Source organism: Cetorhinus maximus, chromosome 10 (assembly GCF_964194155.1).
Source record: "Cetorhinus maximus chromosome 10, sCetMax3.hap1.1, whole genome shotgun sequence".
NCBI lineage: Eukaryota > Metazoa > Chordata > Chondrichthyes > Lamniformes > Cetorhinidae > Cetorhinus > Cetorhinus maximus.
In genome coordinates, this window is record NC_135888.1 from 84656872 (window position 1) to 84679348 (window position 22477).

Below are 22477 nucleotides of genomic sequence, written 5' to 3' on the forward strand. Positions count from 1 at the left end.
AAAAACTTGGCCAAAGAAGTGGATTTTAAGGAGCATTAAAGAAGGAAAGCGAGGTAGAAAACCAGAGAGGTGTATTGAGAGTACTCCAGAGTTTGGGCTCCAGGCAACTGAAGGCACGGCCACCAATGGTTGAGGAATCAAAAAATTTGGGGGTGCCAAGAGGCCTGGATATAAAGAGCAGATCAACCCATAAGACCATAAAATGGAGGAGCAGAAGTAGGCCATTCGGCCCATCGAGTCTGCTCCTCCATTCATTGAGATCACTGCTGATCTGTTAATCCTCAACTCCACTTTCCTGTCTTTTCCCCATAACCATTGATTCCCTTACTGCTTAAAAACTGTCTGTCTCAGTCTTGAATATACTTAATGACCCAGCCTTTACAGCCCTCTGCAGTAAAGAATTCCACATATTGACTACCCTCTGAGAGAATAAATTCCTACTCATCTCTGTTTTAAATGGGCGCCCCCTTACTCTGAGATTATGCCCTCTGGTCTTAGGCCCTCCCACAAGGGGAAATAATCTCTCAGCATCTACCCTGCCAACCCCCTAAGAATCTTATATGTTTCAATAAGGTCGCCTCTCATTTTCCTAAATCCCAATGAGTACAGGCCCAACTGACTCAATCTCTCCTCATAAGTAAATCCCTCCATACCCGGGATCAATCTAATGAACCTTCTCTGGACTGCGTCCAGTGCCACTATATCTTTCCTTAGATAAGGGGGCCAAAATTATTCACAGTATTCGAGGTGTGGTCTAACTAGTGCCTTGTATAGTTTTAGCAAGACTTCCCTATTTTTATACTCCAATCCCTTTGAAATAAGGGCCAACATTCTATCTGCCTTCCCTATTACCTGCTGAACTTGTACGTTAGCTTTTTATGATTCATGCACAAAGACTCCCAAATCCCTGTGCTGAAACCTTCTGCAGTCTTTCTCCATTTAAATAAAATTCAGCTCCTCTATTCTTCCTGTCAAAGTGCATAATCTCACATTTTCCCACATTATGTTCCATCTGCCAAGATTTTGCCCACTCACTTAACCTGTCTATATCCCTCTGTAGACTCCTTGTGTCATCCTCACCACTTGCCTTCCCAATTATTTTTGCGTCATCCGCGAACTTGGCGATAGTGCATTCACTTCCCTCATCCAAATCAGTAATATACATTGTAAATAATTGGGGCCCCAGCACTGATCCCTGTGGCACTCCATTAGTTACAATTTGCCATCCCAAAAATGTTATCCCAGTCCTCTATCCACGCTAATATATTACCTCCAACACCATGGGCTCTTGTCTTATTAAGGAACTTTATGTGCAGTACCTTATCGAACACCTTTTGGAAATCCAAATATATTACGTCTACTGGTTCCCCTTTATCTATCCTGCTTGTTATCTTCTCAAAGAATTCTAATAAATTTGTTAGGCATGATTCCCCCTTCATGAAGCCATGCTGACTCTGCTTGATTAGATTATGTATTTCTAAATGCTCTGCTCTTATATCCTTTATAATAGACTCCAACATTTTCCCAATGACAGGTGTTAAGCTAACTGGCCTATAGTTACCTGGTTTTTGTCTCCCTCCTTTTTTGAATAAGGGTGTTACATTAGCCGTTCTCCAATCCTCTGGGACTTTTCCAGAATCTAAAGATTCTTGGAAGACTAATACTAGTGCATCCACTATCTCTGTAGCTACTTCCTTTAATATCCTAGGATGCCACTCATAAGATCCAGGGGACTTATCAGCCTTTAGCCCCATTAGTTTCCCTAGTACTTTTCCTCTACTGATAGTTATTGTATTTATTTCCTCCCCCTCTTTTGCCCCTTGATTATTTAGTATTTTTGGAATGCTTTAAGTATCTTCTACCATGAAGACTGAAGCAAAGTATTTATTCAACTCTTCTGCCATTTCCTGGTTCCCCATTATTATTTCCCCAGCCTCATTCTCTAAGGGGCCGATGTTCACTTTGGCCTCTCTCTTCCTTTTTATATATTTAAAGAAGCTCTTACTGTCCATTTTTATATTACTTGCTAGTTTACCCTCAAAGTTTATTTTCTCCTTCTTCATTATTTTTTGGTCATCTTTTGTTGGTTTTTAAAACTTTCCCAATCCTCTGGTTTACCACTAATATTTACCACATTGTATGTTTTTTCTTTCAATTTGATACTGTCCTTAACTTCTTTGGTTAGCCATGGTTGGTTTATCCCCTTCCTTGAATCCTTCGTCCTCACTGGGATATATCTTAGCTGAGAGTCATGAACTATTTTCTTAAACGTCTGCCATTGATCATCAACCGTCTTTTCGAATAAACTGCTTTCCCAGTCCATTCCAGCCAACTGTGCCCTCATTCCATTGTAATTACGCTTACTTAAGTTTAGTACAGTTGTTTCTGACCCAAGTTTCTCACTCTCAAACTGAATGCTAAATTCTACCATATTATGGTCACTGTTTCCGAGGGGATTCTTTACTCTGAGATCATTTATTAAACCTGCCTCATTACACGTTACCAGATCCAAAATAACCTGATGCCTGGTTCCATTCACAATATATTGTTCTAAGAAACTGTCCTGGATACACTATGAATTCTTGCTCATGTCAACCTCTGCCAATTTGATTTTCCCAATCTACATGAAGATTAAAGTCACCCATGATTAATGTACTGCCTTTATTACATACCCTCATTATCTCTGATTTATTCTCTGTCCTACAGTATAGCTACTATCAAGGAGGCTATAGACTACTGCCGGTGTCTTCTTTCCCTTGTTATTTCTTACCTCCAACCATATGGATTCTACATATTCCAATTCAAGATCCTTCCTTGCTATCGTACTTATTCCATCTCATACTAACAAAGCTACCCCACCACCCTTTCCTCCCTGCCAGTCCTTTCGAAAAGTCGCATACCCCTGAATATTTAGTTCCCAGCTTTGATCTCCTTGTAACCATTTCTCCATAATGGCTAAAAGATCATACCCGTTAACCTCTATTTGTACCGCTAATTCATTTATTTTGTTCCAAATACTACGTGCATTTAAGTAAAGAGCCATTAATTTTCCCTTTTTACCATTTTTTTCCCCTTTTGGCCTTTTTTTGCTGCTGTTTTTTTACGTTTATACACTCTGTCCCTTCCTGTCACACTCTGGTTATCTTTACCTAAATAGCTGTCCTGCAAGGCTGCCATGTCCTTTTGCTTTGTAAGCCTACGTATCCCCTTTCCAGAACCCTCCCACCCTCTTTTTAGTTTAAAGCCCTCTCTACAGTCCTAGTTATTTGGTTCGCCAGGACACTGGTCCCCAAGGGATGTGAGGCTGGAGGAGATTATAGAGATGGGGAGTAGGGAGGCCATGGAGAGATTTGAAAACAGGGATGAAAATTTTAAAATCAAGATACTGCTTGACCAGGAGACAACTGAAGTTCAGCAAACATAGGTAGGATAAAGGAACGGGACTTATGACAGCAGAGTTTTGGATTACCTCAATTTTACAGAGGGTAGGAAGTGGGAGACCAGCCAAGATTGCGAGTAGACTGGCTTAATCTCAGACAGTGGCCAGTGAGAGGGACAGAGTCAGTTGTTAGGGAATGGAGTCTGGAGCAGGTACAGAAAAACAATGGCTTCAGTCTTTCCAATATTTATTAGGTTAATCCAGAACTGGATATTGGATAAGCAGTCTGATAATTTAGCAAAAGTAGAGAAGCTGGGAGAGGTGGTGGTGGGATAGAGCTGGGTATCATCAGCGTACAAGTGAAAACTAACATTGTGCCTGCGGATGATGCTTCAGAGGGACAGCATGTAGACAAATAGGAGGGAACCAAGGTCCAAACCTTAGGGAACATGAGAGGTAACAGTGCGGGCGCAGGAAGAAAACCACTTCAAATGATTCTCTGGCTATAATTAGATAGATAAGAATGGAATCACATGAGAGCAGTCCCAGCTGGATGGCAATGGAGAGGTGTTAGAGGAGGATGGTGTGATCAACCATGTTAAAGGCGGCAGACAGGTCAAGAACAACGAGGAGGGAAGGTTTACCTTTGTCACTGTCACATAGATTGTCATTTGTAACCTTGATAAAGAGCCATTTCAGTACTGTGGCAGGGACAGAAACCTGATTAGAGGGATTCAAACATGGAGTTCTGAGAAAGACGGGAGTGAATTTGGGAGGTGACAACATGCTCAAGGACTTTGGAAAGGAAAGGGGAATTGGAAATGGGAAGTGGTTTGCAAGGATGGTAGGATCAAGATTTGTTTTTTTTGAGGAGGTGTGATAGCAGCAGATTTAAAGAGAGGAACAACATCTGAAAAGAAAGAACTACTTCGGCTAACATGGGGGCCAGGAAGGAAATTGTGTCATCTGCAATTTAGTGGGAATAGGATGGAGTGTACAGGAGGTGGATTTCATGGAGTAAGTGGGTTCACAGAGGGCACAAAAGGAGATAGGAGAGAAACTAGAGAAAGGTGCAAGTTCAGGACTAGGACAGGGGTTAGCATTAAAGGAAGTTTGGCCTGGTGGACTAGTGGAAGGGAGGGACATGACAGAGACAGCTGATTGGATTCTCTCAATCTTAGTGACAAAGAAGTCCATGAGCTCCTCACACTTGTTGGAGGTGAGGTTGGAGGGGATAAGGGAAAGGGGTTTATGGAGAAGGTTTTCGGTAGAGAATAGAAGCTGGGGGTTATCTTCTCATTCCAGGATGATCGGCTGCAGTCTTTGTGGTATAGGAACAGCCAGAGTACTATTAGGGAGGGAGTTCCAGGTTTCTGACCCAGCAATAATAAAGGAACGGTGATATAGTTCCAAGTCAGGATGGTGTGTGACTTAGAAGGGAATTTGCAGGTGGTGGTGTTCCCATTGCCTGATGGCAGGTGGTAAGAGCGGGAGAGCTTCCTGGTCAACCATACTGCAGAAGGCAACAGCAAACTACTGCAGTACTTTGCCAAGCATAATCATGGACCAATCCAATGGTAGTCCATGGTCGTCAGCACCCTCTTATGGTATGGTACCTGGAGGAGGATGAGGAGGCGTTCCCATGCATCTGCTTCCCTTGTTCTTCTACATGATAGAGGTTGAGAGTTTGGAAGGTACTGTTGAAGGAGCCTTTGTGAGTTGCTGCAGTGCATCTTGTGGATGATGCAAATTGCTGCCATGATGTGGACAGTGTGAATGTTTAAGATGGTTAATGGGGTATCAATCAAGTGGACTGCTTTGTCCTGTTGTGTCAAGCTTCTTGAGTGTTGTTGAAGTTACATTCATCCAGACAAGTTGGGAGTATTCCATCACACTCCTGACTTGTGTCTTGTAGGTGGTGGACAGGCTTTGAGTAGTCAGGAAGTGAGTTACTCGATGTAGAATTTCCAGCCTCTGGTTTGCTCTTGTAGTCACATTATTTATGCGGCTTGTCCAGTTAAGTTTCTGGTCAATGGTGACTTAGTACCTACGATAAAGCCTTTAAACATTTATGGGTGCTGCACTCAGAATTCTTTTTCTAAACCCATCTGCTTTGCTACAACTGTCCCCACTTCTAAAAGCCTCCTCAAAGCTAACCTTTTGACACCTCAGACACCTCTCCTAACCTTTCTCCCAATTCCTGTTTGGTACATAAACCATTCCTTGTGAAGCTCTTTGAGATATTTCACCATGCTAAAGGGACAATGTAAACATAAGGAATTATATGTAAGGCCGACTGTCCCTAGACCACAAAATGGCAAACAACATTGACAATGGTGGAAATGAAATGATCTATTTTTACCTTTGCTCTACACATAATAAGAGTAAATGGAGATGTGGCCACTTTCAGAGGGAATATAATCATGTTGGAAAAATAAAAGATAATTCTTACCTACTTCCTTTAATCTCTTGTATTCATTGATATTATGATTTACTTCTTGCATTGCCACAGTAGCTTTCTCTAGTGCAGTGTAGCCTTCATCAGTTTGTGGTGTATTTTCCAGTATAGTTTTTAAAAGTAATGGGTATTTACCAATCCTCTGGACTGGCGTCACCAAGAAGAAAGTCAATGTCATGGTACCTTTGTGAGCCCTGTTGAAAAAGTCAGAAAAACATTTTTGAATCAGGTCTTTCTTTAGTAATGCTTCCATGACACATCCTATTATAAAGTGGTATCTCTTGCTACGATCCTATTGTTATCATTTACGAGGTTATGAAAGACTACCTCTCAAATGATACCAAATGCAATATTGCATTGTAAAACCTAATCCACATTTTGAGGGTGGTCACAGCATGAAGCATGGTTATAATATCTATTGCAAACAGCTTAGTCTGTAACCACCTAATAGGATTCAAATGAGTCAAACCAATAGCAAATTTGAAAATTTACATTTAACGCATTTTGCTTTTTTGTTTGAGTTGTACTGCTGATGGAGCTCCAGCTACAGAGAAAAGTAAAATAAAAGCAAAATACTGCGGATGCTAGAAATCTGAAACAAAAACAAAAATAGCTGGAAAAACTCAGCAGGTCTGACAGCATCTGCGGAGAGGAATACAGTTAACGTTTCGAGTCCGTATGACTCTTCATCAGAACTAAGAAATATAGAAATGAGGTGGAATATAAGCTGGTTGAGGGGGGTGGGACAGGTAGAGCTGGATAGAGGGCCAGTGATAGGTGGAGGCAAAGAAGAGATTACCAAAGATGTCATAGACAAAAGGACAAAGGGTGTTGACCATGATGATATTAGCTGAGGAATGTGTTAATGATGACAGTAAGGGTAGAAAGCAGGACGAGCAAGTGACAGATAGTCCAAGTGGGGGAGGGGTGGGGGGAAGGGATCGAAATAGGCTAAAAGGTAGAGATAAAACAATGGATGGAAATACATTTAAAAATAATGGAAATAGGCGGGAAAAGAAAAATATATATTAAAAAAATATTAAAAATTATAAATTATAGGAAAAGGGGGGACCGGAAAGGGGATGGGGATGGAGGAGAGAGTTCATGATCTGAAGTTATTGAACTCAATATTAAGTCCGGAAGGCTGTAAAGTGCCTAGTCGGAAGATGAGGTGCTGTTCCTCCAGTTGGGTTGAGCTTTCAGAGAAAAGTAACTTAGCTCTACCATTGCCAAGCAATCTAATCCCTTGGTCCCTGCAGTTATTATTATTATGGCTGGTAGCAAAACCTTACACTTGTTCAATCTTAAATATACATGTACAGTTGCAAAATAAATGTAAAATATAAAATTTAACACACAGGCTGAGTTAACACAGTGTTTCCTAATGGTGCTTTCAAAGTTTGCTTGGCAGGTGATAAATCAAAGATAAGGCCTTGGCTTTCTGTAGTTCTATTTGCGACCTCAGGACATCCCAAAACACTTTACAATAGTTAAGAAAAGTGTACTGATTCACCTGTGAGGGCAACTAAAACAATCTCAAAACATCTTAGCATAAGAATAATCTATAGAACATTACAGCTTGTGCCCTGACATCTCTGAAATTCCTTGGTCACCATGCCAGAAGGCACTTTAATGAGGCGAGACTGTATTTTGAGGCACTTCTGTCACTGGATGTTTCATTACATCCTTGATATATTATTTTCAACTTTTATAATGTTTGCTTTGCAACATCTTGGGAATAGAAACAGTGACATGACTGAAATCATGGCTGGCAGATTTCAGTGATAATGTAGAAGCAAAACCTCCTTCCATCCTCTTTCATCTCATGACCATCTAATAGGAGACTGAGTCAGGACAGAAGCCAGGTTCAGAAGATGCAGTGAAAGTGATGTCAGACAATCATTTAGATCATGAGTCATATTCAAATGAAGGCGTATTATACTTTTAAAGACAATTAGAAAATCATAATTTAAAGGTTCATTTAGTTTTAGTGTTTTATTTTGAAAAAAGAATCCTGTGATCTAGATGATAAAAGAATATTGGTACATTTCATAATTTGAATTTTTTGTCATATCACTAATGATACCCCTTTAAATGTGATGTAGGTCTGAAATAAAATTGGCGTGTCCTGACCTAATGGGCCATGCAGCAGCAGACAGGCAGGATAGAATGCAGCCCTTAGTAAGGAAAAGTATTTACTGTGCTCCATCTCACTGCTCCTGTGAACTCCTCAATTGGTGATGTGGCTTCATTGGCAATAAATTGTGCTGTTAATAATTGTGACTTTAGTGGAGATAATTGTTGCACACATTGATGATGCAAGAGAGAACAATCTTAGTCACCTACATTTGGAACTCAGCCAAACGGTTTCGCAAATTTAAAAATCCTACCTATTCTCGACAGCAGCAATAGAACAGGGTCATCCAGAACTACCTGCAATGATATTGCCTCATCTACTTTTGCAAACGAGAATGGTGCATGATTCAGATGCATTGTTATAAACATGGAAAATCAGAGCTCCCTGAACGGCTTAGTGAGTAAAAGGCACTCTGTAATGCTATGCAGATCAGAATGTTTGATTCTTGAGAAAGTGCCGAGAAAAATGCTAGCATTCTAAAAGCTATATTGACAGTAATCCAAAGTGAATCGCAGCCTATTTTACACCCTGCCCGAGAGAAAGTCAGCGTGGTGTAAAACAGGCTGCCAGTTTGCTAGCGACTGTTTTGCGCTGCCACCAAAGTTAAATTTCTCTGCTGCCAATGTCTGCTAATGTAACAGTCAGAATGCTAGAATTTGTCTCAACATCCCTGGGTAAAGGGAGAGAGAATGTGCTCCTGCTTCTGGTTGCTGTCCTTGCTAGAAAGAAAATATTTGAGGACAGTGGGTGAGCATAAGACCAGGATAATTTTGATGCTCCGTATACTTATATAGTCTGTTGATGCTTAATGATTAAATTCCTATTTGAAGCATGGTCAGCTGAGCAAAGTGCCACAAAAGGGCAAGGATCTTGTCAAACGCATGTCATTTCTGATGTCACAACCAGAACTGAGCACCACTTCCGCTTTCTCTCTTTTTGCCTTTTCCCACATGATTATAATAAAATTTCTAAGTGCCAGTGGCATGCGTGCAAACACATGCAATTTAGCAGCAGGGGAGGCTTTTCATTGGCCAAACCCACTGTCAGCTGACAATGCTGCATCTACGTGTGGCCTGTTAAAGAGTCTCCTGTTCAAACAGGGAGGCTGTGCATTGCAGTCAGGATGTTCCACCACTGGTTGAGAACAGCATAAACTTCTCAGAAATGTCTGACCACCAAAGCTGACGGGTCCCATGCTTCAGGGATGCCTCCCTGAAGGTTTTCCTCCAGGCTGTCAGGGAAAGGCAGGAGGTGCTCTTCACTGAAGATGATATAAGAAGGCCCTCCCGCCAGGCCCTCCGCCTGGGCGGAGGTGGCAGAGGAGGTAAGCAACCCTGGGGTGGCAAGGCAAGCCTAGGTCCAACGCAGGAAGTGCTTAATGTCCTACTCTGATCTGCAAGGGCAAGTGCACATGTCACATCTTCAACAAGAATCTCTCGTGGAGTCATCAAAAACGTATGTGTGAGTGGGCAGCTATGTTGGAAGAGTGAATGCTTGTTCAGCCTTACTGCCACATGGCAACTGCGGCCAAAGTGTCAGGAAATTTACCTTTTGTGGGCACTTGGGTGCAAGGTTTGAATAACAAGACCGTATGTGTGATGGGGATGCCTGCAGACAAGGAGTTAGGTGTAACATGACATGTCACTATCTCTGTACTCTGTCACGCAGGACAAGCAGACCCACAACATGCGGGAGAGGAGATGCACAGGAGGAGGTGTGCCCAACCTTAGGCTCCTCACACCAGCTGAGGAACAGGCAATGGTGTACGCTGGAGAGGAGGGAGTGAAATCCATGGCAGATGGGGAGGCTGGACCAGCCAGCGTAAGGAGGATAAGGCCGCCACCTGGTGGTGGCAAATAGGTACACAGGATGCACATGGTGAGAAGTGATGTGCTCAGATTGTGATTATTTATAATGTGATTCTGTTTGTTCTCCACCGATCAGGCTACAGCTATACCAGGAGCCTGAAGACTCCACCTCTGGGGACGAAGCAGCCAGTGCCCCAGAAGATGCATAGTCATTTGCCTCATCATCCACCTCCACCAACACAGTTACATCCATGCTGTCTGTGGATGGTTCGCATTTAGATTTGGGAGCACAATCTGGAGACCACACCACAGACGTGGCCCAGCAGCTGAGGGAAGATGTGATAGCTGGGTTTGTCAGATGATCGGAGGACTACTGGGAAACAGGCTCCTGCTAAAACCCATGTTAATGACAGGCCTCTGGTTGTGGCCACAAGAAGCTTGTTGGCCATACAGCAGAGGCTAGGCAAAAATATGGCAGAGATGCCAGGGATTATGCTGAGCTTTGCACGGAGTATAGAGGAGTCTATGCATGCCATGAGTCCTGCTGTGTCCCAGGCATTTGAGCACTTCATCCCTGGAGAGCATGGTGACCACCATGGAGAACCAGGTTGAGCATTCGATCCATGTGCACTCTGACCTGTATTTCATCGCTCTAGCAATGGGCTCAGTGCAGCAGTGGCTAGGCGAGAGGAGGACGAGGCACCTGGACCTCCCTCCCTGGAGCCCCTTTCCCTCAGGGAGACAGGGAAGTGCCATCGCGCACATAGATGGAGGAGGAGCGTGTGCCAGCTTCCCCGGGGCCTTCCTCTCAGGACACCCTCAGAGTTAGCGGCATCTCTTCATCCCCTCCAACCGTTGACCCCAACAGCTGAAGCAGGCAAGGCCAAGGGGACGCAGCTGCACCCGGTAGGCTGGAGCCCTCAAGGCACCACTTCTCTAGAGGCACTCACCACGGTCATCCAAGGCAAGGGGGCTTCACACTGAGCAGACTGCCTCCACCTTAGCTGATGGTGTTAGTGTAGCACCTAGACGTAGTGGAAGGAAAAGGAAACTTAAAAATTATGACCACAAAGGTGGCAAGGGTGATATTTCCATACAGTTTGCACTTGTAAATATATACACAATATAATTCATTTTCTGCAATTGTTCGTGAGTATTAAGATTTGGGATGGCCTGCCGTAGTATCAGAAGTAACAATCATGGCAGCTCCCATGTTCTCGCAGTGTGATGGCTAGAGAGGAGATAGGGACACATACATCAAACCTGAAAGAGTTGTCCTGCATTATCATGCATTTTTTAACATATTCTTTGACGGGACCTGGGCTAGGCCAGCATTGTTATTACCCAACCCTAATTGCCCTGGAGAAGGTGGTGGTGAGCTGCCTTCTTGAACCGCTGCAGTCCGTGTGGTGTTTGTACATGCACAGTGCTGTTAGGAAGGGAGTTCCGGGATTTTGACCCAGCGACAATGAAGGAATGTTTATATGAATTCTGTGATGATAATTTTGTGGAACATAGCTTTAAGTGCAGGCACAGCTGAAACCCCATCTATGCATTCCAGATGTTTTGGCCCCGCTCAGCCTCAGGGGGTATAAATGAGACAGGTACACTTGCATTCAAAGCAATGGTGCTTTGGGCAAGGCAGGTTGTTACATCGATGTGCACGTACGCCTAAGATATCCTTAGTACCAGCACTCACAAGTGAGTGGGAATGACAAAGCTCCACTCCCCATATTATTTTAGGTGGTAGGGAAAGCAGGTTTAGAGGCAACTCGGCAAGGGAGGATGGCAGGGCTAGTTCTACACTCCAGGAAGGTGGTGGAGGTCAGACGATGGAGCAGTGGTTTTGCAGGTGCATTATTGTTGTGTGAACCTTGTGTTGGTCCGGTTGTATCTGGCATCCCTTGCATACCTCTCCATGGCCCTCGCATCAATGAAAGGCTCATTCGGATTTACGGTCTCCTCCTCATGCTCCGACAAATCCTCGTCATCTGAGGAGGGCTGATGTTCCTCGCGCTCTTCCCCTTGTAACATCTGTCCATGTTGCAGTACCAGGTTGTGCAGTGCTCAGCAGACTATGACCATTTGTGACACCCTCTGTGGAGCATACTGCAGAGCACCTCCAGGCCGGTCAAGACAGTGGAAGCGCATTTTAAGAAGCCCAATGGTGCGCCCTGTGATGGCTCTAGCGGATGCATGAGTTTGACTGTAGCGCCCCTCTGCCTCGTTCTGGGGATGCCTCACTGGCGTCATCAGCCATGTACGCAGGGAATAGCCCTTATCACTGATGATCCATCCATCAACCTGGGCTAGGGCTTCTAAAATCTCTGGGAGCTGTGGATTGTACAGGTCTATGCTTTATGATAGCTCCCTGGTAAACGAGTACAGACTATTATTCTCCTGCGGTCACATACCATTTGTGCCTTCAAGGAGTCAAACCTTTTATGATTTACAAATGTAGCTGGATGCTCCCAAGAGTCTTTAATGGCCACATGAGCGCTGTCGATTACACCTATGCACTCGAAAAAACCCAGCAATGACAATGACAGCGGCTGACCTTGCAGCCTGGTTGACTTCATTGGTGGTGAAGTGGATAACATCACTGGCATGACCAAATAGGGCATCGGTTACCTCCTTTTTGTGTAGCAGCTGTGAGATGTAACATATGTCGCCCGCTACATCCTGAAACCACTGCTGGCGTAGAAATTGAGGACCACTGTAACCTTGAGGGCAATGGTATGGGGTTCCCACAAAATCCACATGCCCATCTTGATGAACGAACAATCCAACATATCTCGACGACCCTTTCCTGGAACATCCTAAGATATCGTTGACATTGTCTCTCTGACATCTGGAGGTTTTTTGTTTTTGTCCTCTTGATGCGTTGACATGCCAATGCCTGTCTTCACTGATACCTTTCCCGATGTCTTTGTCTGAGCAACCTCTCCCTATGATGCTGCCTGCTGTTGGCCTTGAGGCCCCTGTTGTTGGACAGCAAAAGCCTTCCTTCTCACACTCTCCTCCTGCTCCCATGCTTGCAGGAATATTGGGCGAATGAGGCCGATGGTCATGGCAGTAATGGCACTCTATGAAGAGGGCAGTCATATATGTGAGATCGTGCTCGTCCGTGGTTCTCATTCATTTAAATAATTATTATGGAGTCCCTTTTGTTGGCAAATTGTGCGCAACATAAATTCCACACACCCAAAATGACCCTCCTTCCATTTCGACCTGCGATACTTGCAACCAAACATGAGTTTTCAGCGAGCCACAGAAAATGGTGTGTGTTACGTTCAAGAACCCATCATTGATAGCATCAACCCCAACCTTTAGGCCCTCATCCATTTTTTACTCACTGCTTGACCTGTCCAGCCCCACTCCCACTCCCACTCAGGACCACTACACCCAGGATGCTAGGCCTTTCCCTCCTCCGCACCTCCATGCACCCAAACACCAACCTCTGTACACACTTCCTCAGAGTTCAACATGGAAACCTGTTTGTCTTAGTCACAACTCCACAAAACCGACTGGTGCACACGACCTCTAACCAATTGTGAACCAGGTGCCACACGATTCTCGTAAGCCATTGACTTCATCCTGAAGCTAGAACTTAATTGAAAACTGTTTCATGTTAATGAGTATTCATTGCATGCAAATATGTCACAAGTAGGAACCCACCAAAGGTCAGTATAATTTTTGACACGCCACAAGCTTTTTCGCTGCATCTCAAACTGCCATCAGGAAATCGAAGTTTCACATCTTGTCTAATTAATTCACCCCACACACTACATTTCCTGCTCTTGTGAGCTCCATAAAATTCCATCCAAGAGGTTATTGCAGTAAATTAGGGCTCATGGAATTGGGGTAATATATTAGCTTGGATTGGGAATTTGCTAACAAACAGAAAACAGAAAGTAATCAACAATAACAACAACAGCTCATATTTATATAGCACCTTTAATTTAATTAAATGTCCCAAGGTGCTTCACAAGATCATTCTAAAACTGAGTATGACACCAAGTCACATTGAGGATATATTAGGTCAGAAAACCATAAACTTGGTTAAGGAGGTAGGTTTTAACGAGGGTCTTAAAGGAGGGAAGTGAAGTAGAAAGGTGTAGGGAGGGAATACCAGAGCTTGGGGCCTAAGCAACTGAAGGCCCAGCCACCAATAATGGAGTAATTATAATTGGGAATGCACAAGAGACCAGAATTAGAAGAGTGCAGATACCTCAGAGGGTCATAGGTTTGGAGGAGATTACAGAGATAGGGAGGGGCAAGGCCATGGAGGAATTTGAAAACAAGGATGATAATTTTAAAATCAAGACGTTGTTTAATCAGGAGCCAATGTAAGTCAGCAAGCACAGGGGTGATCCGAGAATGAGACATGCTGCAAATTAAGACACTTGCATCTGAGTTTTGGATGACCTCAGGTTTATGGAGGATCATATGTGAGAGATCAGCTAGGAGTGCATTGGAATAGTCAAGTCTAGTGGTAACAAAAGTAGGAATAAATGGGTCATTTTCGGGTTAGCAGGCTATAACTATTGGGTAGCGCAAAGATTACTGCTTGGGGCTCAGCAATTTACAATCTATACCAATGACTTATGAGGGAACCAAGTACAATGTATCCAAATTTGCTGATGATACAAAGATGAAAAAGTAAACTGGGAAGCAGGTGCAAAGAAGCTGCAAAGGGATATAGGCAGGTTAAGTGAGTGGGTAAGAACATGGCAGATGGAATATAACATGAAGCATTGTGAAATTATCCACATTGGTAAAAAAAAAATAGAAAACAGATTATTTTTTAAATGATGAAAGATGGGAAATGTTGATATTCAGAGGGGCCTGGATGCCCTGGTGCAGAAATCACATGATGTTAGCATGCAAGCACAGCGATCAATTAGGAAGGCAAATGGTATGTTAGCCTTTACTGTAAAGGGATTGGAGTAAAAGAGTAAGGAAGTCTTACTATAATTATGTAGGGTATTGGTGTGACCGCACCTGGAATATTGTGTAAAAGTTTGGTCTCCTTACCTAAGGAAAGATATATTTACCTTAGAGGGTGTACAACAGAGGCTCACTGGACTGATTTCTGGGATGAAGCAATTGTCTTACGAGGATTGATTGAGTCGGCTAGGCTTATATTTCCTAGACTTCAGAAGAATGAGGGGTGATCTAATTGAAACATATAAATTCTGAAGGAACTTATCAGGCAGATGGTGGGAGGATGTTTTCTTTAGCAGGGGAATCTAGAAATGGCGGGGTTGGGGGTGCAGGTCACAGTATCAGAATAAGGGGTCAGCCTTTTAGAATAGGGATGAGAAATTTCTTCACTCAAAGGGTTGAGGATTTTTGGAATTCTCCTACCCAAGAGAGCTGTGGCTATTTAGTCATTGGCATATTCAAGACAGGGGTGATAGATTATTGGATACTGAGGGAAGGAAGGGATATGGGAATAGTGCTGGAATATGGAGTTGAGATAGATCACCCACGATGTCAATGAATGGTGGAGCAGGCTTGTAGGGCTGAATGGCCTACTGCAGCTCATATTTCTTATGTTCTTAGGTTCTGAAGAGCTGACAACACCAGTGGAGCTAGACCTCAGCTTCCAGTCAGCACCTTCAGGATAGGAGAGAAAAAAAAAACAAAATGAAAGAGTAACTCAAAAAAATACAAAAAGCATGTATATGATTTCTTTTGTGGCTTTTGACAAGCTGACAGTAAAAGCAGCAGCATTGGCTTCACTTTCCTACCACTCTAAACTGTGGTGCAATGAAAGGCGAAATCAGTGACAGCCATGTGAAGTATCATTTACCTTCTGTAAAATCAGTGATGTGTCTGCACCATGTTTAAGTAAAGCTATCTAAAAGAGAAATAAACCAAACAAATTAAAAAGATGTTAATCATCTCTCATTGTAACTAATTTTTTTAATAGTCCTGTTGACAAAACTCTTTTAAACTATTTATGTTTTCATCACAACTGAGGACTTACCTCAATATTTCACACTGATGTTTGACAGGTCCTGTATATCAAAATTTAAACATTCTGTAGTTCAACTGTACATGACAACTTTCTCTTTACCTTTTGCTTGATTCTGTCTGTCTTTCCACTAGCTTTTACATTTGCTCTGTAAATCATGTTATCCTTTGATCAATCACCCCATGATTCCTAGGTGTCACTCCTGCTGTTCGTCCTACTGCTCTCCATATGGGCAACATTTCTCTGAGGAAGGTGTGATAATCACAGACTGAACACCCAATTGATCTTCAATGGATTACAAACTAATGTCATCAATTGTCCAACCATTTCCCAACTGGATAATATCCTAAAACCAAAAATAAGCAGGGAAGTGTGGGTGGAGGGCTAATCTATTTAGAGTAGAAATTGGTCACAGGCATGCAGCCACTGACCTGCCATTTGCATGCCCCTGAACCAGATGGGCTGAAGTCAGCCCAAAATTGGGCCTTGGGTCTCATTTACTTGACTTCAGGGCAGTCAACACCTGTTGCACCTCCGCTGGTAGGGAGGGGAGGTGGTGGTTTAGTGGTATTGTCACTGGACTGGTAACCCCCAGGGTAATGCTCTGGGGACCCAGGTTTGAATCACACCACTGCAGATGGTGGAACCTGAATTTAATTAAAATCTTGAACTAAAAGTCTAATGATGACTATGAAACCATTGTCGATTGTCGTGAAAATCCCATCTGATTCACGAATGCTCTTTAGGGATGCTAATCTGCCATTCCTCATCTGGTCTGACTCCAGATCCGCAAGAATGTGGTTGACTCTTAAATGCCCTCTGAAATGGCCAAGTGAGCCATGCAGTTGTATCCAATCTCTAAAAGGTCAATAAAAAGGAATGAAACCAGATGGGCCACCCAGCATTGACCTAGGCACTGGAAACGACAATGACAAACCCAGCCCTGTTGACCCTGCAAAGCCCTCCTTACTAACATCTGGGGGCTTGTGCCAAAATTAGGAGAGCTGTCTCATAAACCTGTGAAGCAACAGCCTGACATATTCATACTCACAGAATCATACTTTACACATCATGTCCCAGATAACACCGGCAGGACAGACCCAGCAGAGGTGGCGGAAAAGTGGTATACAGTTGGGAGGGAGTTGCACTGGGAATCCTCAACATCAGCTCCGGCCCCGATGAGTCTCGTGGCATCAGGTCAAACATGGGCAAGGAAACTACCTCCTGATTACCATGTATTGCACTCTCCCCCACCACCCCCCACCTGTCAGCTGATGAATCAGTGCTCTTCCATGTTGAACACCACTTGGAGGAAGTACTGAGGGTGGAAAGGGTGCAGAATGTACTCTGGGTGGGGGATTTCAATGTCCATCACCAAGAGTCGCTTGATAACACCACGACAGACAAAGCTGGCTGAGTTCTAAAGGACAGAGCTGCTAGAGTGGGTCTGCAGCAGGTGGTGAGGGAACCAACAAAGAGAGAAAAACACACTTGACCTCATCCCCACCAACCTGCTTGCCACAGATGCATCTGTCCATGACAGTATCAGTAGGATTGACCATCACACAGTCCTTGAGGAGACGAAGTCCCATCTTCACGTTGAGGATACCCTCCATCGTGTTGTGTGGCGCTACCACCGTGCTAAATGGGATAGATTTCAAACAGATCTAGCAGCTCAAGACTGGGCATCCATGAGGCACTGTGGGCCATCAGCAGCAGCCACAACCTGTAGCCTCATAGCCTGGCATATCACCCCCCTCTACCATTACTATCAAGCCAGGGGATCAGCCCTGGTTCAATGAAGAGTACAGGAGGGAATGCCAGGAGCAGCACCAGGCATACCTAAAAATGAGGTTACCTGGTGAAGCTATAACACAGGACTACTTGCGTGCCAAACAGCATAACCAGCAAGTGATAGACAGAGCTAAGCGATAGGTCAGATCTAAGCTCTACAGTACTGCCACATCCAGTCGTGAAAGATGGTGGACAAATAAACAACTCACTGGAGGAGGAGGCGGCTACACAAATATCCCCATCCTCAATGATGGAGGAGCCCAGCACATCAGTGCAAAAGATAAGGCTAAAGCATTCGTAACAATCTTCAGCCAGAAGTTCCAAGTGGATATCCATCTCGGCCTCTTCTAGAGGACCCCAGCATCACAGATACCAGTCTTCAGCCAATTCGATTCACTCCACGTGATATCAAAAAATGGCTGAAAGGCACTGGATACGGCAAAGGCTATGGGCACTGACAATATTCTGGCAATAGTACTGAAGACTTGTGCTCCAGAACTTGTTGCGCCCCTAGCCAAGTTGTTCCAGTACAGCTACAACACTGGCATCTACCTGACAATGTGGAAAATTGCCCAGGTATGTCCTGTACACAAAAAGCAGGACAAATCGAACTTGGCCAATTACTGCCCCATCAGTCTACTCGCGATCATCAGTAAAATGATGGAAGGGGTCATCAACAAGCTATCAAGTGGCACTTGCCTAGTAATAACCTTCGCACTGACAATCAGTTTGGGTTCTGCCAGGGCCACTCAGCTTCTGACCTCATTACAACCTTGGTTCAAACATGGACAAAAGTGCTGAGCTCCAGAAGTGAGGTGCGAGTGACTGCCCTTGACATCAAGGCAGCATTTGACCGAGTGTAACATCAAGAAACACCAGCAAAACTGGAGTTAATGGGAATCAGAGGGAAAACTCTACGCTGGTTGGAGTCATAACTAGCACAAACGAAGATGGTTGTGGTTTTTGGAGGTCAATCAACTCAGCTCCAGAGCATCACTGCAGGAGTTCCGAGGTCCAACCATCTTCAGCTGCTTCGTCAATGACCTTTCTTCCATCATAAGGTCAGAAGTGGGGATGTTCATTGGTCCATCTGGTTTAACTATTGCAATGAAATTTGCACAATGTTCAGCACCATTCACGACTCCTCAGATACTGAAGCAGTCCATGTCCAAATGCAGCAAGACCTGGACAATATCAGCTTGGGCTGACAAGTGGCTAGTCACATTTGCACCACACAAGTGACAGGCAATGACCATTTCCAACAAGAGAGAATCTAACCATTGCCCCATGACATTCAATGCCATTACCATCACTGAATCTCCCACCATCAACATCCTGGGCGTTAGCAATGACCAGAATCTGAACTGGACTAGCCATATAAATACTGTGGCCACAAGAGCAAGTCAGAGGGTAGAAATCCTGCGGTGAATAACTCACTTCCTGACTCCCTAAAGTCTGTCCACTATCCACAAGCCACAAGTCAGGAGGGTGATGGAATATTCTCCACTTGCCTGATGAGTGCAACTCCAACGACACTCAAGAAGCTTGACACCACCCAGGACAAAGCAGCCCGCTTGATTGGCACCAATACCACAAACATTGACTCCCTCTGCCAACGACGCACAGTGACAGCAGTGTGTGCCAGCTACAAGATGCAGAAACTCACCAAGGCTCCTTAGGGAGCACCTTCCAAACCCATGACCGCTACCATCTAGAAGGACAAGGGCAGCAGATAGATGGGAACACTACCACCTGGAAGTTCCCCTCCAAGCCACGCACCATCCTGACTTGGAAATATATCGCCGTTCCTTCACTGTTGCTGGGTCAAAATCCTGGAATTTCCTCCCTACCAGCACTGTGGATTTACCTACACCACATGGACTGCAGTGATTCAAGAAGGCAGCTCACCACCACCTTCTCAAGGGCAATTAGGAATGGGCAATAAATGCTGTCCTAGCCAGCAACATTAATATCCTGCAAATGAATTTAAGAAATCAACCATTTTAAGGAAATTAATTTCAAAGGTAAGTCCTAAGAGGAGGGGTGGGGCAGCAACAGTTACAGGTATTTCCTCTTTTTCTCCTTTCTCACTGGTTGTCTCTCATTTTCTTCTCGTCATTTCTGTTCAAATTCAGCTCTCTCATTCTCTTTTTCCCTCTTCTTGGGCAGAATTTTCACCTCATCGGGCGGGCGCAACGGTCCGCCGCCCACGATCGGGCCCAGACCACGATTTCACATTGGTTGGCCAATTAATGGCCAGCCAGTGTGAAACGCACGTTGATAACCTCAGCGCTGCCTGGGTGGGGGCAGGAGGAGCGCTGAAGTATGCGCATGCACATGAGTGTGCTCAGTGAAAGCTCTCTGAAGGCACAGAGCTGCCTCAGGGAGCTGAAGATTTTTAACATTAAAAATAAAGATTTCAAAAATAAGGAAAACATGTCCTCTCATGTGAGCAGGGACATGTTAAAAATTAGTTTTAAAAATTTTTATTGTTTTTTTTAAAATCACTGTTCAATGAGGTGGATGAGGTTTTGCAAAAAATGCCAAGGCCACTTGGCCTATTCGCCTGCCCTCCAACCATAAGGTTGGGCGGACAGGGAAAATTTCACTTTAATTAATTGATTAATGGGCTTAACAGCCCTCTTAATTGTTGGCGGGCACGCGCGAGAGTCGACAGTGCACCTGCCGACAACACTGTGCGAGAGCACAATGACATTGGGATGCTCGCCCCACATCATTGTGCGCTATTTCACGCTTGTGCGTGTCAGGCGCACGCCCGTACACCGAGCTGAAAATCTTGCCCCTTGTGTTTTTGTGTCCTCACTGACACTTTCTCTTTCTATCTGAACGTGGATCATGCAATCCCATCCCACACCACACACTTTCATGCATTTTCAATATTTTGTAATATGGCTTTTGAAACCATAAATAATCTATTCTGCAAGGGTTACAAACAAGGGTTCCAATAGCTGTTACACTGATTAAGCTACTACTGTTTAACTAGATATTGGACTGTAGGGGACACACAGACTGGATTTTCCTATCCTGAATCAAGATGGAACAGAGGCACGGTGGTAAAAAAAGTGGTGCTGGCAGCCTGCATGCTGGTCTGCTGCCTCCATTCCCAACTCTGTTGACTTTCTCAAGGATTGGGGCGGGGGCGGAGTGGGAGGCGGGAAAGTAAACTTGCCAAACTCATTAATTGGGCAGATCAAGGTGATTAGGGAGCTCTTTAAGAGTTCACCTTCTGACTTTCAGAACTTTTCATGGGGGCAGGTGGCTATCAGGAGCTCCCTGAAGCTGACCAGCTGCAACCTGGCAGGAACAGAAACTGTTTCTTTTAAGGCAAAAAGGTGGAAGTTTGGACAAAAAAAGTACTGATCAGTAATGAAATTTTACTAAACAATCTTTCCCTACCCTACCCCGAGCCCTAGCTCTCCACTTGCTTGCCATTTTTAAGATGAAGATTCTTTCATTTTTTTTTAAGACCATGCAGAGATAGCAGCCATGACTGGCAATTTGGGCCAGAACATGGCCCACTTTGCTGGTGTCTCACCTCCAGTTCCATTCCCCCCCTCATCCCACCCCCACCTCCTGGCCACTAATTGGGTAGCAGATCGCCTCTAGAGTAATTAAGCTCCCAATCCCAATAAAATTGCATTTCACAGCACACTAGAGACAGTGGCGGCTTTATGACCTGGAATTGAACCCATCTCTCGATCCTCACCTCCAACAAGAAAATCCAGCCCAAGGTTTAATTACAAGAATGATCAATGACAATGATCTCAAGAAAATATCAACTGTAAAAACCTAAACATGAAATGAGGCACGAGACACAGTTAAAAGTTGGATGATCAAATGTGGCTTGGAAGTTCCATGGCTGACTGATTTATAATTAAGTTTAAAGTTTTTAAAAAAATTGCTTCTGAAACATTGTTTTGTCTCAAAGACTGTTATGGACTTGATTTTCCAGACAAGTTTCTCATTAGAAACATCAAACTTTATTTACAGGCTGCAGCAGCAGTTACATGCTTCCATCAAGCTCCACAACTAGAAGAAGGATTCTCACTGTAAGGTTCCCCGCACTTAGAGCTGATTCGTTCACACTGTCACGAGATACTATACAACACAATAAGTCTTAAAGCTACAGTCATTACATTCCTTAAAGCTACAATTACTACAAAAACATTCATTGTTTTTTTTGGCTCCATTCAGTGAACACCCTCCTTCCAAAACATAGCCACAGCCTTAAGAGCTTCACCTGCACTAGATAATTAATCCCCACCCTTCCCCTACCACAACACCACAAAGTTGATAGTACAGCCAAACAGAGGAGGTCTGAAGGTGTTAGTCATGTACAGTAATCCAGATCCAGAAAATTGAAGATCTACCGTATAACATAATGGTTGTGACCACAACAGTGTGATATGCTAATAAGACAGTTCCTTCCACAAGTTTGTATCTGACACGCCAAAGCCGCATGGGGGAAGTGGTGGCATAGTGGCATTGTCACTAGACTGATAATCCAGACACCCAGGGTAATGCTCTGGGACCTGGGTTCAAATGGCAGATGGTGGAATTTGAATTCAATAAATATTGTCTAATGATGACCATGAAGCCATTGTCGATTGTCATAAAAACCCATCTGGTTCACTAATGTCCTTTAGGGAAGAAAATCTGCTGTCCTCGCCTGGTCTGGCCTACATGTGACTCCAGACCCACTGTGGTTGACTCTTAAAAATGAACAAGGGCAATTAGGAATGGGCAATAAATGCTGATCTAACCGGCGACGTCCACATCCCAAAAACGAATTTTAAAAATGTGGCCAGACTTCATTTCCACCTCATTAACAATTTAACTAAAACACACGGACCAAAAAAAAATTCCAAATAAAATTAAACATGTTGACAACTACCTT

General features: G+C 44.0%; 1 protein-coding gene across 9 annotated transcripts in view; it reads right to left on the reverse strand.

The window, feature by feature from the left end:
• The window catches only part of arhgef37 (Rho guanine nucleotide exchange factor (GEF) 37), a 170137-nt gene that overhangs the window by 49481 nt on the left and 98179 nt on the right, over nucleotides 1-22477 (reverse strand). For all 9 annotated transcript variants that reach the window (XM_078550727.1, XM_078550726.1, XM_078550724.1 and 6 more), the window contains one exon: nucleotides 5832-6031. In XM_078550727.1, coding sequence (XP_078406853.1) covers nucleotides 5832-6031 — 200 coding nt within the window. The remainder of the gene's footprint in view (nucleotides 1-5831; nucleotides 6032-22477) is intronic.